General features: G+C 44.6%; 1 protein-coding gene across 1 annotated transcript in view; it reads right to left on the bottom strand.

The window, feature by feature from the left end:
* The window catches only part of LOC115126073 (calmodulin-regulated spectrin-associated protein 3), a 38798-nt gene extending 20526 nt beyond the window's left edge, over positions 1 to 18272 (bottom strand). The window contains 3 exon segments of the mRNA XM_065001035.1: positions 1138 to 1278; positions 2322 to 2590; positions 17660 to 18272. Of these exon segments, the coding sequence (XP_064857107.1) occupies positions 1138 to 1278; positions 2322 to 2590; positions 17660 to 17792 (543 nt within the window). The 5' untranslated portion in view covers positions 17793 to 18272.
* Between the last annotated feature and the right edge of the window lie 1364 nt (positions 18273 to 19636).

Genomic DNA, 19636 nt, shown 5'->3' with positions numbered 1-19636 from the left:
GTAGACAGGTGGTAACCATAGTGACCTGCCAGAGGGCAGCTATATAACCAGAGACCGTAGACAGGTGGTAACCATAGTGACCTGCCAGAGGGCAGCTATATAACCAGAGACTGTAGACAGGTGGTAACCATAGTGACCTGCCAGAGGGCAGCTATATAACCAGAGACCGTAGACAGGTGGTAACCATAGTGACCTGCCAGAGGGCAGCTATATAACCAGAGACCGTAGACAGGTGGTAACATAGTGACCTGCCATAGGGCAGCTATATAACCAGAGACCGTAGACAGGTGGTAACCATAGTGACCTGCCAGAGGGCAGCTATATAACCAGAGACCGTAGACAGGTGGTAACCATAGTGACCTGCCAGAGGGCAGCTATATAACCAGAGACCGTAGACAGGTGGTAACCATAGTGACCTGCCAGAGGGCAGCTATATAACCAGAGACCGTAGACAGGTGGTAACCATAGTGACCTGCCATAGGGCAGCTATATAACCAGAGACCGTAGACAGGTGGTAACCATAGTGACCTGCCAGAGGGCAGCTATATAACCAGAGACCGTAGACAGGTGGTAACCATAGTGACCTGCCATAGGGCAGCTATATAACCAGAGACTGTAGACAGACTTGGCTTTCTGGCTTGTAAGACAACAACTACCCCAACTTCAACAGATATAATACATATTGACTTGCACTATTTGTTTTTTTATTTTTTTATTTCTTACTCATGACTTGTAAATGTTTACAGCTTTTTAAAAAAGTGGAGTTAAAATGTTATTTGTGAGTTCTACTTCTGACAATAAATAAGAAACAAAGTGTTCAGGCAGGCTTGAGTCTGAAGCAGATATGCACCTTTAAAACCTTATTTGATTAATATCATGATAATTATCGTTCCTGAATGAAATATATATATATATATATATATCGTGATAATTTATTTGCCATATCGCCCAGCCCTAATGACCTGGTTGTGTTCTAGAATGACCTGGTCATTTTCTGGTTGTGTTCTGGAATGACCTGGTTGTGTTCTAGAATGACCTGGTTGTGTTCTGGTTGTGTTCTAGAATGACCTGGTCATTTTCTGGTTGTGTTCTAGAATGACCTGGTTGTGTTCTAGAATGACCTGGTTGTGGTCTTACCCGGTTAACCCAGAAGAGGAGGGCATTCTCCCACGGAGCCCCGCCTCCCATTTTCTCTGCCTCTGCCGTCATCTTAACCTTGCCCACCGTCTCCATGGCAGCCAGTGACATCAACGAGTCAATCAGGACCAGGTGGGCCCTCTGGACCAATCAGACAGAGAGAAGCAGACCATGAGCCAATCATGAGAAAGCAAAGGATCAACAATAGGAGTACCGTTAGGGTTACACACACACACACACTGTAACACAAACTCACACACACACACCCACAGACACTGTAACACACACACACTGTAACACACACTCACACACACTGTAACACACACACAGACACTGTAACACACAGACACTGTAACACACACACACACTGTAACACACACTGTAACACACACTGTAAAACACACACTGTAACACACACAGTAACACACACTGTAACACACGCTGTAACACACGCTCTCACACACACTGTAACACACACTCTAACACACACACTGTAACACACACACAGACACTGTAACACACACTCTCACACACACACACACACACACTAACACACACTGTAACACACACACTAACACTCACTGTAACACACACTGTAACACACATTCACACACACACTGTAACACACACTGTAACACACACTCACTGTAACACACACTCACTGTAACACACACTGTAACACACATTCACACACACACTGTAACACACACTGTAACACACACACACACACACACACTGTAACACACACACACTCTAACACACTCACACACACACACACTCTAACACACTCACACACACACACACTCACACACACTGTAACACACACACACACACACACACTGTAACACACACACACTCACACACTGTAACACACACTGTAACACACACACTAACACACACACACACACTCACACACACTGTAACACACACACTCACTGTAACACTCACACACTGTAACACTCACTGTAACACTCACTGTAACACACACACTGTAACACACACACTGTAACACTCACTGTAACACACACACACACTAACACACACACTCACACACACTCACACACACACACACACTGTAACACACACACACTGTAACACACACACTCACACACTCACACACTGTAACACACACACTCACACACACACACTGTAACACACACACTGTAACACACACTGTAACACACCGTCTTGATGGGCGTGTGGCTGAGGTCTTCCTCTGTGATGGCCACATCCTGGTCCCTGGGCTCCAGGCCCCTCTTGGTGAGGAGCTGCAGCAGTGCGGAGTTGTCCCCTGGGGGCCCCTGAGGAGCGGGCTGGGAGACCCCGTGGAGCAGGGCCTGGGTCCTACAGTACAGCTCAGGGGACAGGAGTAGCTGGGAGACAGAGGGCTTGAGGTGCTCCTGCTCATAATTGTCTCTGTACAGAGGCTCTCGCAACTCCACCGGGACATTCTCTATGGTGGATGAGAGGAGTAAACAATGAGGAACCGTAGAACTACCTGAACATTCTCTACAGGGAGCCAGAGGACAACCTATAGAGTTAGAACTGTAGAACTACCTGAACATTCTCTACAGGGAGCCAGAGGACAACCTATAGAGTTAGAACTGTAGAACTACCTGAACATTCTCTACAGGGAGACAGAGGACAACCTATAGAGTTAGAACTGTAGAACTACCTGAACATTCTCTACAGGGAGACAGAGGACAACCTATAGAGTTAGAACTGTAGAACTACCTGAACATTCTCTACAGGGAGACAGAGGACAACCTATAGAGTTAGAACTGTAGAACTACCCCCCTCTATCTCACTCTCTCCCACTCTCAATCAGTTACTACAGAGAGAAAGAAAGGATGAAAGAGTGAATGTAAAGACTCTCTCTCTCCTCTCTCTGTCTCCATCTCTCTCTCCTCTCTCTGTCTCCATCTCTCTCGCTCTAGACAGGCATATCACACAGAGGAGAGGACAGATATAAAGTCATTATCTGCATGAACAACTCAGCCAGGCGACAGTGTGTGTGTGTGTGTGTGTGTGTGTGTCTGTGTGTGTGTTTCCTCTCTGGCAGTCAGACGAGATGGACTCAGCTTAGAGCTCTTGCACACAACACCAAGAGTGGACCACATTCTGCGGCATGGCACTGCAACACACACATCCCTCGGCTGAGCTCAGTGACCCATATCCCTCTGCTGCTCTAGGAGAGGGAAGGATGATCTGAGAGATTGGAGCAGCTCTCCCACTGACTGGCAAGGAAGGAAGAAATATCTAACTCTGGACTGGACTACTCCCCTCCTCCACTCTCCTCTCCTCCTCCTCTTCTCCTTCCTCTCTTGGAGTCGGCTCCAAGAAGAAAGAGAGAGGACAATAATTCCAGGTGGGCTGTTGAGAGAGGGAGCAAGGGGAAGAAGGAGAGGAATCTGATCGAGGCTGCGTCTGATTGGCTGTAAACATAGTGTGTCCTTTGTTATCAGCAGGACTATGGTCCTTGACACACACACACACAAACACAAGCACACTAAACTGTAGTAGATTCCAAATGGAACGCTGGTTGCCATGGGAACGGCAGAAGAGGAGAAATCCATTCCGTCTCAATCAAAAGGAATGACTGTGGCTCTGGACTGTGGCTCAGCAGGGCCCAGCTAACCCAATTAGCATCATTGCTAATCTAATCCAGTAGAAACAGGTTAAGAATGCTAAAACAGCAGAAACACATACAGGACAGAGGAGGTTGAAAACAAACAGAGGCTTTGACTGAGACTGTATGGCAAGGAGGGTTGTGTACAACATACACAGCTATGTAAAGACCAGTGGAGGCTGCTGAGGGGAGGACGGCTCATAATAATGGCCGGAACGGAGCCAATGGAATGTCACCAAACACATGGAAACCATGGAAACCATGTGTTTGATGTATTTGATACCATTCCACTGATTCTGCTCCAGCCATTACCACGAGCCCGTCCTCCCCAATTAAGGTGCCACCAACCTCCTGTGGTAAAGACACACACACACACACACACAAACATAAACACACACACACACACACAATGGAATGTTTTCATTGACACAAAGGGGAAGAAGGAGAGGAATCTGACCGAGGCTGCGTCTGATAGGACACTCTATGTTTACAGCCATTGTTATCAGCAGGACTATGGTCCTTGACAGACACACACACAGAAACACACACACACACACACACAGAAACACACACACAGAGAAACACACACACACAGAAACACACACACACAGAAACACACACACACACAGAAACACACACACACAGAAACACATACACACACAGAAACACACACACATCATGTCTGGCACAGGATCCTCTATTGATCTCTTATAGATTTAGAAGTCACTTAGCCTCCATGAAGACACTTACTTTAACAGTTTACACTATAATACCAATGTTACACTGCAAGACAGAGTGCATCTGTGCAGTGTGTGTGCCAGATGTTGACGTTTGTTTTCCAACTTCCGCATTGGGCTGACTGAGATTTCTGTTGGGAATAGGCTACTAATAACATACGTCAGGTAGCCTTCAACATACGTCAGGTAGCCTTCTACATACGTCAGGTAGCCTTCTACATAAGTCAGGGAGCCTTCAACATACGTCAGGTAGCCTTCAACATACGTCAGGTAGCCTTCAGCCTTCAACATACGTCAGGTAGCCTTCAGCCTTCTACATACGTCAGGGAGCCTTCAACATACGTCAGGTAGCCTTCAACATACGTCAGGTAGCCTTCAGCCTTCAACATACGTCAGGGAGCCTTCAACATACGTCAGGTAGCCTTCAACATATGTCAGGTAGCCTTCAGCCTTCAACATACGTCAGGGAGCCTTCAACATACGTCAGGTCGCCTTCAACATACGTCAGGTAGCCTTCAGCCTTCAACATATGTCAGGTAGCCTTCAACATACGTCAGGTAGCCTTCAACATACGTCAGGTAGCCTTCTACATACGTCAGGTAGCCTTCTACGTACGTCAGGTAGCCTTCTACATACATCAGGTAGCCTTCTACATACATCAGGTAGCCTTCTACATACGTCAGGTAGCCTTCTACATACGTCAGGTAGCCTTCAACATACGTCAGGTAGCCTTCAACATACGTCAGGTAGCCTTCTGCATACGTCAGGTAGCCTTCAACATATGTCAGGTAGCCTTCAACATACGTCAGGTAGCCTTCAACATACATCAGGTAGCCTTCTACATACATCAGGTAGCCTTCAACATACGTCAGGTAGCCTTCTACATACATCAGGTAGCCTTCTACATACATCAGGTAGCCTTCAACATACGTCAGGTAGCCTTCTACATACATCAGGTAGCCTTCTACATACATCAGGTAGCCTTCTACATACATCAGGTAGCCTTCTACATACGTCAGTTAGCCTTGTACATATGTCAGGTAGCCTTCTACATATGTCAGGTAGCCTTCTACATACGTCAGGTAGCCTTCAACATACGTCAGGTTGTCTTCAGCCTTCAACATACGTCAGGGAGCCTTCAACATACGTCAGGTAGCCTTCAACATACATCAGGTAGCCTTCTACATACGCCAGGTAGCCTTCAACATACGCCAGGTAGCCTTCAACATACGTCAGGTTGCCTTCAGCCTTCAACATACGTCAGGGAGCCTTCTACATACATCAGGTAGCCTTCTACATATGTCAGGTAGCCTTCAGCCTTCTATATACGTCAGGTAGCCTTCAACATACGGAAGGTAGCCTTCAACATACGTCAGGTAACCTTCAACATACGTCAGGTAGGCTTCTACATACGGAAGGTAGCCTTCTACATACGTCAGGTAGCCTTCTACATACGTCAGGCAGCCTTCTACATACGTCAGGCAGCCTTCTACATACGTCAGGTAGCCTTCTACATACGTCAGGTAGCCTTCTACATACGTCAGGTAGCCTTCTACATACGCCAGGTAGCCTTCAACATACGCCAGGTAGCCTTCAACATACGTCAGGTTGCCTTCAGCCTTCAACATACGTCAGGGAGCCTTCAACATACGTCAGGGAGCCTTCAACATACGTCAGGTAGGCTTCTACATACGTCAGGTAGCCTTCAACATATGTCAGGTAGCCTTCAACATACGTCAGGTAGCCTTCAACATACGTCAGGTAGCCTTCAGCCTTCAACATACGTCAGGTATTCTTCAACATACGTCAGGGAGCCTTCAACATATGTCAGGTAGCCTTCAACATATGTCAGGTAGCCTTCAGCCTTCTATATACATCAGGTAGCCTTCTACATACGTCAGGTAGCCTTCAGCCTTCTACATACATCAGGTAGCCTTCAACATACGTCAGGTAGCCTTCAGCCTTCTACATACATCAGGTAGCCTTCTACATACGTCAGGTAGCCTTCAGCCTTCTATATACGTCAGGTAGGCTTCAACATACGGAATGTAGTCTTCAACATACATCAGGTAGCCTTCAACATACGTCAGGTAGCCTTCAACATACGTCAGGTAACCTTCTACATACGTCAGGTAGTCTTCAACATATGTCAGGTAACCTTCTACATACATCAGGTAGCCTTCAACATACGTCAGGTAGCCTTCTACATACATCAGGTAGCCTTCTACATACATCAGGTAGCCTTCTACATACGTCAGTTAGCCTTGTACATATGTCAGGTAGCCTTCTACATATGTCAGGTAGCCTTCTACATACGTCAGGTAGCCTTCAACATACGTCAGGTTGCCTTCAGCCTTCAACATACGTCAGGGAGCCTTCAACATACGTCAGGTAGCCTTCAACATACATCAGGTAGCCTTCTACATACGTCAGGTAGCCTTCAGCCTTCTACATACATCAGGTAGCCTTCTACATACATCAGGTAGCCTTCTACATATGTCAGGTAGCCTTCAGCCTTCTATATACGTCAGGTAGCCTTCAACATACGGAAGGTAGCCTTCAACATACGTCAGGTAACCTTCAACATACGTCAGGTAGGCTTCTACATACGTCAGGTAGCCTTCTACATACGTCAGGTAGCCTTCTACATACGTCAGGCAGCCTTCTACATACGTCAGGCAGCCTTCTACATACGTCAGGTAGCCTTCTACATACGTCAGGTAGCCTTGTACATACGTCAGGTAGCCTTCTACATACGCCAGGTAGCCTTCAACATACGCCAGGTAGCCTTCAACATACGTCAGGTTGCCTTCAGCCTTCAACATACGTCAGGGAGCCTTCAACATACGTCAGGGAGCCTTCAACATACGTCAGGGAGCCTTCAACATACGTCAGGTAGGCTTCTACATACGTCAGGTAGCCTTCAACATACGTCAGGTAGCCTTCAACATACGTCAGGTAGCCTTCAACATACGTCAGGTAGCCTTCAGCCTTCAACATACGTCAGGTAGCCTTCAGCCTTCTACATACGTCAGGGAGCCTTCAACATACGTCAGGTAGCCTTCAACATACGTCAGGTAGCCTTCAGCCTTCAACATACGTCAGGGAGCCTTCAACATACGTCAGGTAGCCTTCAACATATGTCAGGTAGCCTTCAGCCTTCAACATACGTCAGGGAGCCTTCAACATACGTCAGGTCGCCTTCAACATACGTCAGGTAGCCTTCAGCCTTCAACATATGTCAGGTAGCCTTCAACATACGTCAGGTAGCCTTCAACATACGTCAGGTAGCCTTCTACATACGTCAGGTAGCCTTCTACGTACGTCAGGTAGCCTTCTACATACATCAGGTAGCCTTCTACATACATCAGGTAGCCTTCTACATATGTCAGGTAGCCTTCTACATACGTCAGGTAGCCTTCAACATACGTCAGGTAGCCTTCAACATACGTCAGGTAGCCTTCTGCATACGTCAGGTAGCCTTCAACATATGTCAGGTAGCCTTCAACATACGTCAGGTAGCCTTCAACATACATCAGGTAGCCTTCTACATACATCAGGTAGCCTTCTACATACGTCAGGTAGCCTTCAACATACGTCAGGTAGCCTTCTACATACATCAGGTAGCCTTCTACATACGTCAGGTAGCCTTCAACATACGTCAGGTAGCCTTCTACATACATCAGGTAGCCTTCTACATACATCAGGTAGCCTTCAACATACGTCAGGGAGCCTTCAACATATGTCAGGTAGCCTTCAACATATGTCAGGTAGCCTTCAGCCTTCTATATACATCAGGTAGCCTTCTACATACGTCAGGTAGCCTTCAGCCTTCTACATACATCAGGTAGCGTTCAACATACGTCAGGTAGCCTTCAGCCTTCTACATACATCAGGTAGCCTTCTACATACGTCAGGTAGCCTTCAGCCTTCTATATACGTCAGGTAGGCTTCAACATACGGAATGTAGTCTTCAACATACATCAGGTAGCCTTCAACATACGTCAGGTAGCCTTCAACATACGTCAGGTAGGCAGCCTTCTACCTTCTACATACGTCAGGTAGTCTTCAACATATGTCAGGTAACCTTCTACATACATCAGGTAGCCTTCAACATACGTCAGGTAGCCTTCTACATACATCAGGTAGCCTTCTACATACATCAGGTAGCCTTCTACATACGTCAGTTAGCCTTGTACATATGTCAGGTAGCCTTCTACATATGTCAGGTAGCCTTCTACATACGTCAGGTAGCCTTCAACATACGTCAGGTTGCCTTCAGCCTTCAACATACGTCAGGGAGCCTTCAACATACGTCAGGTAGCCTTCAACATACATCAGGTAGCCTTCTACATACGTCAGGTAGCCTTCAGCCTTCTACATACATCAGGTAGCCTTCTACATACATCAGGTAGCCTTCTACATATGTCAGGTAGCCTTCAGCCTTCTATATACGTCAGGTAGCCTTCAACATACGGAAGGTAGCCTTCAACATACGTCAGGTAACCTTCAACATACGTCAGGTAGGCTTCTACATACGTCAGGTAGGCTTCTACATACGTCAGGTAGCCTTCTACATACGTCAGGTAGCCTTCTACATACGTCAGGCAGCCTTCTACATACGTCAGGCAGCCTTCTACATACGTCAGGTAGCCTTCTACATACGTCAGGTAGCCTTGTACATACGTCAGGTAGCCTTGTACATACGTCAGGTAGCCTTCTACATACGCCAGGTAGCCTTCAACATACGCCAGGTAGCCTTCAACATACGTCAGGTTGCCTTCAGCCTTCAACATACGTCAGGGAGCCTTCAACATACGTCAGGGAGCCTTCAACATACGTCAGGGAGCCTTCAACATACGTCAGGTAGGCTTCTACATACGTCAGGTAGCCTTCAACATATGTCAGGTAGCCTTCAACATACGTCAGGTAGCCTTCAACATACGTCAGGTAGCCTTCAGCCTTCAACATACGTCAGGTAGCCTTCAACATACGTCAGGGAGCCTTCAACATACGTCAGGTAGCCTTCAACATATGTCAGGTAGCCTTCAGCCTTCTATATACATCAGGTAGCCTTCTACATACGTCAGGTAGCCTTCAGCCTTCTACATACATCAGGTAGCCTTCAACATACGTCAGGTAGCCTTCAGCCTTCTACATACATCAGGTAGCCTTCTACATACGTCAGGTAGCCTTCAGCCTTCTATATACGTCAGGTAGGCTTCAACATACGGAATGTAGTCTTCAACATACGTCAGGTAGCCTTCAACATACGTCAGGTAGCCTTCAACATACGTCAGGTAACCTTCTACATACGTCAGGTAGTCTTCAACATATGTCAGGTAACCTTCTACATACATCAGGTAGCCTTCAACATATGTCAGGTAGCCTTCTGAATACGTCAGGTAACCTTCAACATACATCAGGTAGCCTTCAACATATGTCAGGTAGCCTTCTACATACATCAGGTAGCCTTCAGCCTTCTACATACGGCAGGTAACCTTCTACATATGGAAGGTAGCATTGTACATACGTCAGGTAGCCTTGTACATACGTCAGGTAGCCTTCTACATACGTCAGGTAGCCTTCTACATACGTCAGGTAGCCTTCAGCCTTCAACATACGTCAGGTAGCCTTCAGCCTTCAACATACGTCAGGTAGCCTTCAGCCTTCAACATACGTCAGGTAGCCTTCAACATACGTCAGGTAACCTTCAACATACATCAGGTAGCCTTCAACATATGTCAGGTAGCCTTCAACATACGTCAGGTAGCCTTCTACATACGTCAGGTAGCCTTCTACGTACGTCAGGTAGCCTTCTACGTACATCAGGTAGCCTTCTACATACATCAGGTAGCCTTCTACATATGTCAGGTAGCCTTCTACATACGTCAGGTAGCCTTCAACATACGTCAGGTAGCCTTCTGCATACGTCAGGTAGCCTTCAACATATGTCAGGTAGCCTTCAACATACGTCAGGTAGCCTTCTACATACATCAGGTAGCCTTCTACATACATCAGGTAGCCTTCAACATACAGTAGCCTTCAACATACGTGGTCAGGTAGTCTTCAACATAGCCTTCAACATATGTCAGGTAGCCTTCAACATATGTCAGGTAGCCTTCAGCCTTCTATATACATCAGGTAGCCTTCTACATACGTCAGGTAGCCTTCAGCCTTCTACATACATCAGGTAGCGTTCAACATACGTCAGGTAGCCTTCAGCCTTCTACATACATCAGGTAGCCTTCTACATACGTCAGGTAGCCTTCAGCCTTCTATATACGTCAGGTAGGCTTCAACATACGGAATGTAGTCTTCAACATACATCAGGTAGCCTTCAACATACGTCAGGTAGCCTTCAACATACGTCAGGTAACCTTCTACATACGTCAGGTAGTCTTCAACATATGTCAGGTAACCTTCTACATACATCAGGTAGCCTTCAACATACGTCAGGTAGCCTTCTACATACATCAGGTAGCCTTCTACATACATCAGGTAGCCTTCTACATACGTCAGTTAGCCTTGTACATATGTCAGGTAGCCTTCTACATATGTCAGGTAGCCTTCTACATACGTCAGGTAGCCTTCAACATACGTCAGGTTGCCTTCAGCCTTCAACATACGTCAGGGAGCCTTCAACATACGTCAGGTAGCCTTCAACATACATCAGGTAGCCTTCTACATACGTCAGGTAGCCTTCAGCCTTCTACATACATCAGGTAGCCTTCTACATACATCAGGTAGCCTTCTACATATGTCAGGTAGCCTTCAGCCTTCTATATACGTCAGGTAGCCTTCAACATACGGAAGGTAGCCTTCAACATACGTCAGGTAACCTTCAACATACGTCAGGTAGGCTTCTACATACGTCAGGTAGGCTTCTACATACGTCAGGTAGCCTTCTACATACGTCAGGTAGCCTTCTACATACGTCAGGCAGCCTTCTACATACGTCAGGCAGCCTTCTACATACGTCAGGTAGCCTTCAACATACGTCAGGTTGCCTTCAGCCTTCAACATACGTCAGGGAGCCTTCAACATACGTCAGGTAGCCTTCAACATACATCAGGTAGCCTTCTACATACGTCAGGTAGCCTTCAGCCTTCTACATACATCAGGTAGCCTTCTACATACATCAGGTAGCCTTCTACATATGTCAGGTAGCCTTCAGCCTTCTATATACGTCAGGTAGCCTTCAACATACGGAAGGTAGCCTTCAACATACGTCAGGTAACCTTCAACATACGTCAGGTAGGCTTCAACATACGTCAGGTAGGCTTCTACGTCAGGTAGGCTTCTACATACGTCAGGTAGCCTTCTACATACGTCAGGTAGCCTTCTACATACAGGCAGCCTATACGTCAGGCAGCCTTCTACATACGTCAGGCAGCCTTCTACATACGTCAGGTAGCCTTCTACATACGTCAGGTAGCCTTCTACATACGTCAGGTAGCCTTCTACATACGCCAGGTAGCCTTCAACATACGGTAGCCAGGTAGCCTTCAACATACGTCAGGTTGCCTTCAGCCTTCAACATACGTCAGGGAGCCTTCAACATACGTCAGGGAGCCTTCAACATACGTCAGGGAGCCTTCAACATACAGGCTTCTACATCAGGTAGCCTTCAACATACATCAGGTAGCCTTCAACATATGTCAGGTAGCCTTCAACATACGTCAGGTAGCCTTCAACATACGTCAGGTAGCCTTCAGCCTTCAACATACGTCAGGTAGCCTTCAACATACGTCAGGTAGCCTTCAACATATGTCAGGTAGCCTTCAACATATGTCAGGTAGCCTTCAGCCTTCTATATACATCAGGTAGCCTTCTACATACGTCAGGTAGCCTTCAGCCTTCTACATACATCAGGTAGCCTTCAACATACGTCAGGTAGCCTTCAGCCTTCTACATACATCAGGTAGCCTTCTACATACGTCAGGTAGCCTTCAGCCTTCTATATACGTCAGGTAGGCTTCAACATACGGAATGTAGTCTTCAACATACGTCAGGTAGCCTTCAACATACGTCAGGTAGCCTTCAACATACGTCAGGTAACCTTCTACATACGTCAGGTAGTCTTCAACATATGTCAGGTAACCTTCTACATACATCAGGTAGCCTTCAACATATGTCAGGTAGCCTTCTGAATACGTCAGGTAACCTTCAACATACATCAGGTAGCCTTCAACATATGTCAGGTAGCCTTCTACATACATCAGGTAGCCTTCAGCCTTCTACATACGGCAGGTAACCTTCTACATATGGAAGGTAGCCTTGTACATACGTCAGGTAGCCTTGTACATACGTCAGGTAGCCTTCTACATACGTCAGGTAGCCTTCAGCCTTCAACATACGTCAGGTAGCCTTCAGCCTTCAACATACGTCAGGTAGCCTTCAGCCTTCAACATACGTCAGGTAGCCTTCAACATACGTCAGGTAACCTTCAACATACATCAGGTAGCCTTCAACATATGTCAGGTAGCCTTCAACATATGTCAGGTAGCCTTCAGCCTTCTACATACGGCAGGTAACCTTCTACATACGGAAGGTAGCCTTGTACATACGTCAGGTAGCCTTGTACATACGTCAGGTAGCCTTCAACATACGTCAGGTAGGCTTCTACATACGTCAGGTAGCCTTCAACATATGTCAGGTAGCCTTCAGCCTTCTACATACATCAGGTAGCCTTCTACATACATCAGGTAGCCTTCAACATATGTCAGGTAGCCTTCAACATACGTCAGGTAGCCTTCAGCCTTCTACATACATCAGGTAGCCTTCAACATACGTCAGGTAGCCTTCAGCCTTCTACATACATCAGGTAGCCTTCTATATACGTCAGGTAGGCTTCAACATACGGAATGTAGTCTTCAACATACATCAGGTAGCCTTCAACATACGTCAGGTAGCCTTCAACATACGTCAGGTAGCCTTCAGCCTTCAACATACGTCAGGTAGCCTTCAACATACGTCAGGTAACCTTCTACATATGTCAGGTAGTCTTCAACATATGTCAGGTAACCTTCTACATACATCAGGTAGCCTTCTGAATACGTCAGGTAACCTTCAACATACATCAGGTAGACTTCAACATATGTCAGGTAGCCTTCTACATACATCAGGTAACCTTCAGCCTTCTACATACGGCAGGTAACCTTCTACATACGGAAGGTAGCCTTGTACATACGTCAGGTAGCCTTGTACATACGCCAGGTAGCCTTCTACATACGTCAGGTAGCCTTCAACATACGTCAGGTAGCCTTCAGCCTTCAACATACGTCAGGTAGCCTTCAGCCTTCAACATACGTCAGGTAGCCTTCAACATACGCCAGGTAGCCTTCAGCCTTCAACATACGTCAGGTAGCCTTCTACATACGTCAGGTAGCCTTCTACATACGTCAGGTAGCCTTCTACATTCGCCAGGTAGTCTTCAACATACGTCAGGTTGCCTTCAGCCTTCAACATACGTCAGGGAGCCTTCAACATACGTCAGGTAGCCTTCAACATATGTCAGGTAGCCTTCAGCCTTCTACATACATCAGGTAGTCTTCTACATACATCAGGTAGCCTTCAACATATGTCAGGTAGCCTTCAACATATGTCAGGTAGCCTTCAACATTCGCCAGGTAGCCTTCAACATTCGCCAGGTAGCCTTCAGCCTTCAACATACGTCAGGGAGCCTTCAACATACGTCAGGTAGCCTTCAACATATGTCAGGTAGCCTTCAGCCTTCTACATACATCAGGTAGTCTTCTACATACATCAGGTAGCCTTCAACATATGTCAGGTAGCCTTCAACATATGTCAGGTAGCCTTCAGCCTTCTACATACATCAGGTAGCATTCAACATACGTCAGGTAGCCTTCAACATACGTCAGGTAGCCTTCAGCCTTCAACATATGTCAGGTAGCCTTCTACGTACATCAGGTAGCCTTCAGCCTTCTACATACGGCAGGCAACCTTCTACATACGGAAGGTAGCCTTGTACATACGTCAGTTAGCCTTCAACATACGTCAGGAAGCCTTCAACATACGTCAGGTTGCCTTCTACATACATCAGGTAGCCTTCTATATACGTCAGGTTGCCTTCAACATACGTCAGGCAGCCTTCAACATAAGGGAATCGATACAGTTAAAAGGCTCAAACTCACGATAGACTAGGCTACAGGTTAAGGTTAGGGTTAAGGTTAGGATTAAGGTTAGGTTTAATTTAAGGGTTAAGGTTAAGGGTTAAGGTTAGGGATAGGGTTAGGGATAGGGTTAGGGATAGGGTTAGTGGATAGTTAGTTGAAATGTTGTTGAAAGCTATTGAACATCTACAAACCATCTACAAACTATCCAAATAAAGTGTTCTGATAGAACTGCCATGAACAGAGCTGAGGTTATTACGACTCCCTGCTAAAATAAAGGTTACATCAATTATAGGCCTACATGTTCCCTATTCTACATGTTCCCTATTCTACATGTTCTATATTCTACATGTCCTATATTCTACATGTTCTATATTCTAAATGTTCTATATTCTACATGTTCCATATTCTACATGTTCTATATTCTACATGTTCCATATTCTACATGTTCTATATTCTACATGTTCTATATTCTACATGTTCTATATTCCACATGTTCCCTATTCTACATGTTCCATATTCTACATATTCCCTATTCTACATGTTCTATATTCTACATGTCCCATATTCTACATGTTCTATATTCTACATGTTCTATATTCTACATGTTCTATATTCTACATGGTCAATGTTCTACATGTTCTATGTTCCATGTTCTACATGTTCCATATTCTACATGTTCTACATGTTCTATATTCTACATGTTCTATATTCTACATGTTCCATATTCTACATGTTCCATATTCTACATGTTCCATATTCTACATGTTCCATATTCTACATGTTCCCTATTCTACATGTTCCATATTCTACATGTTCTATATTCTACATGTCCCATATTCTACATGTTCTATATTCTACATGTTCTATATTCTACATGTTCTATGTTCTACATGTTCTATGTTCCATGTTCTACATGTTCCATATTCTACATGTTCTATGTTCTACATGTTCTATATTCTACATGTTCTATATTCTACATGTTCTACATGTTGCATATTCTACATGTTCTATTTTCTACATGTTCTATGTTCTACATGTTCTTTATTCTACATGTTCTATTTTCTACATGTTCTATGTTCTACATGTTCTATATTCTACATGTTCTATACGTTCTATATTCTACATGTTCCATATTCTACATGTTCCATATTCTACATGTTCTATATTCTACATGTTCCATATTCTACATGTTCTATATTCAACATGTTCTATACGTTCTATATTCTACATGTTCTATATTCCACATGTTCCCTATTCTACATGTTCCATATTCTACATGTTCTATATTCTACATGTCCCATATTCTACATGTTCTATATTCTACATGTTCTATATTCTACATGTTCTATATTCTACATGGTCAATGTTCTACATGTTCTATGTTCCATATTCTACATGTTCTATGTTCTATGTTCTACATATTCTATATTCCACATGTTCCCTATTCTACATGTTCCATATTCTACATGTTCTATATTCTACATGTCCCATATTCTACATGTTCTATATTCTACATGTTCTATATTCTACATGTTCTATATTCTACATGTTCTATGTTCTACATGTTCTATGTTCCATGTTCTACATGTTCCATATTCTACATGTTCTATATTCTACATGTTCTATGTTCTATTCTACATGTTCTATTTTCTACATGTTCTATATTCTACATGTTCTATATTCTACATGTTCTATACGTTCTATATTCTACATGTTCTATATTCTACATGTTCCATATTCTACATGTTCCATATTTTACATGCATTGTTTCTGAACGTTTCAAGACGTTGTGTCCTACTGCGTACTGCAGAGGACATTACAATTGTATAAAATGGGCGTGTTAACAGGCCTGTAGGCTGACAAAGGGAACCCCCAGGTGCAACTGCCAGGGAAATGTGTAGGCTACATAAAAACGATTAGGCGAGATGACATCCTTTCCTCGTCTCCTTAATGGTAGGCGTTAATGGTAGGCGTACAATCGCTGATCTGATATAAATTGGCATGTGAAAGCGACGTGGTTATAATCTATCCACTTCGCCTATCGGTGGTGATGGAAGCTAGTGCCGATAAAGCCAGAACAGACATATCTGTATGTTCATCGCATGTTATTTTGTAGCAGCTGTATAGCTGTGGTTTAACCACAGGCTATATGAGTAGCAGTGTCACCTTCACACGATTGTGTGAATCTATAACACAATCTATAACACACAAGCAATGCGTGCGTTTGGCTACGAGAAGGCTGGACCACCGTGATGTAGCCAAGGCGTGTGCGCGTGTAACACTGACACACATATGGAAGGGATATCCATTGAGGCTTACCACGCACGCGGTGGCATAGGCCTACACTCATATTAGCCTGATATGTGGCGCGTGCAACACATTTAACAAGCAGATAGGCCTGTTGATCTTGGAGTGTAGGCCTATATTATCATCCAGTAGTATTACAGGCCGCGGGATAAATAACAGATTGACGATATAAGTATAAGAGGAAGGCGGTGACGCCATCCTCCTCCGCCCATACCGCTCCACGCGAACCGCTCCCCCTTTGAATCAAGGCCTTCTATTTCTTAACCATTCTGATTTATGAACCTATAGAATCACCACATTTAAAATACAAAATAAAAAGATGAATGAACAGGTACGCTGTAACATATGGCATTCAACGCGTCACCTGTGAGAGTGAAATGGCCAGAGAAGCAGTAGCTAACAGCCTGTGATGAAGAGGATAGACGCATATGGGGTGTGAGCCTTTTGAGATGCTTTGTGTGAGTCGCCTATCACATCTAGCTGTAGTCTATAATCAGACACATCGTAACCTTGACAATATAAACCTTTTCCGAATGAAATAGAATTATTCCATTATTATTAACAGTACATATCCGTGGTTCTGTCCAATAGACGCCCTGGGAAAAAACGTGCACTTTCCCCGTTATAGCCCACGGACCCCGGCCAACTGCATCAATAACGGGAAAAACGTCAACCCGTAAATCGCCCATGATAAATAAAGCCCATTTTACCTGCGGATCCGTATGACTTCGCCAGTAGCCACCGGACGCTGGCGCACACCTTGGCTCGGTTGAAGTCGTACTGATTCAACGGTTTAATCTCCGGTACCGTGAATGTCTTCCTCATCTCACCTGCATCCTCCATAGCCCCACCAGTCCACCCCGCCGTTCCGGGAAGGAAGGATGGAGAGCCGATGAGAAGAAGGGAGAAGGAATGCACGCGAGCTACAAAGAGGGGTGTTACCGCAGCAGCTGCCGGTGAAAGAAATCCAAAAATATAACAACAGCGATTTAAATCTTAATTGTTGCTGTGTTGCGGCGAATAATTAACGGTGACTGCTGTGCTGTGACCGTCTGTGTCACCACGGCCTGATAATTAAGGTGTTGGTCCTTATTGCCGCTGCGAGCAATGCGCGGTCACTTGCTGCGTTGGCATCAGTGGGCTTGGGGATGATGGGTTGTAGTGGTATACTGATCCACGGAGACAACCGCTTTTCAGGAAATGATTTCCATTCTTTCTGCTCTGCGAAGCTGTTCCATCACAGTAGTCCCCATGCAGTAGACTGCTGCACACGCATCCAGATGTAGGAGAGCCGCCACACTTTGATTGACCTAGTTTTCAGGTGCTGCTGTAGCCAACGGTCCCGTATGGGGGGTGATAAGGGACATATATAAACCTAGGCAACCGTACCACCTGACATGACACAAACGCCTTAATAACATCTGCCTGATGTCTGCATCCAGTGTTAATGAAAGTCATAATGTGCATAGTTTATATTTGTATGAATTAAATCTCAACCATAAATGTTAGAAACGTACAATTTTTCCATGCAAGCAGACATTCCTGCGTAGCCACCTTGAGCTGTAGTGTTGCCTACAGCTTGTGTATTTCCTGTTATTGCTAATGGCCTAGAAAAGATGATGCCCAATCTATAGATAATCTGTCTTTCCCTCAACACTGCATGGCATGTTATCTCGCTGTATACAGATCTAAATGCTGTTAGCCAATCATAGACTGTGTCGTTACCAGTTCCATATCAGACAACCAATAAGAGTTGTGTCCATGGCTCTCAGAGGAGTTCATAGGTGCTATTCGAGATCCTTGGGATGTCCATATCTCTATCAAGTATAAATGTAAATTGGTTAAATTTAGTGTTAGTTTAGGGTTCAGGGTAAGGACGTCCCAAGGAATCCGAATTGCAGTGACCATTCATAGAGTGAGAGACTGGCACGGTGTTTGAGAACTCGGCGACGACACAGACATTCATTTGTTTTGATTTTTTACAAGCGGCAGAAGTGATTTTTGAGTATCTGCCCCAGACGGTTTCCTTATTAGAGACGATGAAAATAATTTCCAAGATGTCCTTGATCCAGTTGAGGAGTAAGTAGGCTATGTATAAGTTGTGATATCATTAGGAAATATTTACGTCTACTGCGTTAAGGCAAATTTGGTTTATTTGTAAATAATACTTCTTTGTTGATAACGTATTGTCGAAAGCACTTAGGCAATATTATTTACAGTGTTGATAGTGGAGTAGGCTAGTGTATAATAATGTAATTTTATGTGCTAGTATTATTTATTTATTAATGGATTAATTCAATTGTAAATTAAATAACTACTTTTCACCGAAGAAGGGAAACAAGGTACAACATGCAACTGCGATCGAAGACCTAAAATCAGGCCTGACAATATCACAACGGTATCCTAATATAGTGTGGATACAGTAGTAGCCTATTCTACAACAATGTAACTGTATGTGCTACTATTATTCATCTAATTGATCAATTCAATTGTAAATGTGGATGGGTACGCTATTTCATTCAATGATTACGTTATTGTACAAGGCAGATACAGGAGTAGTCTACAGTCTACAATAATAACGGCATTGAATGTGCTATAGTATCATTTATTGCATTGATGAGTACAATTGTAAATGGGATGGGTAGGCTACTTCATTCAGTGAATACTGAATATATTGCTGTCTCTGG

The sequence above is a fragment of the Oncorhynchus nerka genome, linkage group LG15, assembly GCF_034236695.1.
Source record: "Oncorhynchus nerka isolate Pitt River linkage group LG15, Oner_Uvic_2.0, whole genome shotgun sequence".
NCBI lineage: Eukaryota > Metazoa > Chordata > Actinopteri > Salmoniformes > Salmonidae > Oncorhynchus > Oncorhynchus nerka.
Note: the sequence above shows the minus strand (reverse complement) of the source record. Positions and strands in the feature narration are given on the sequence as shown.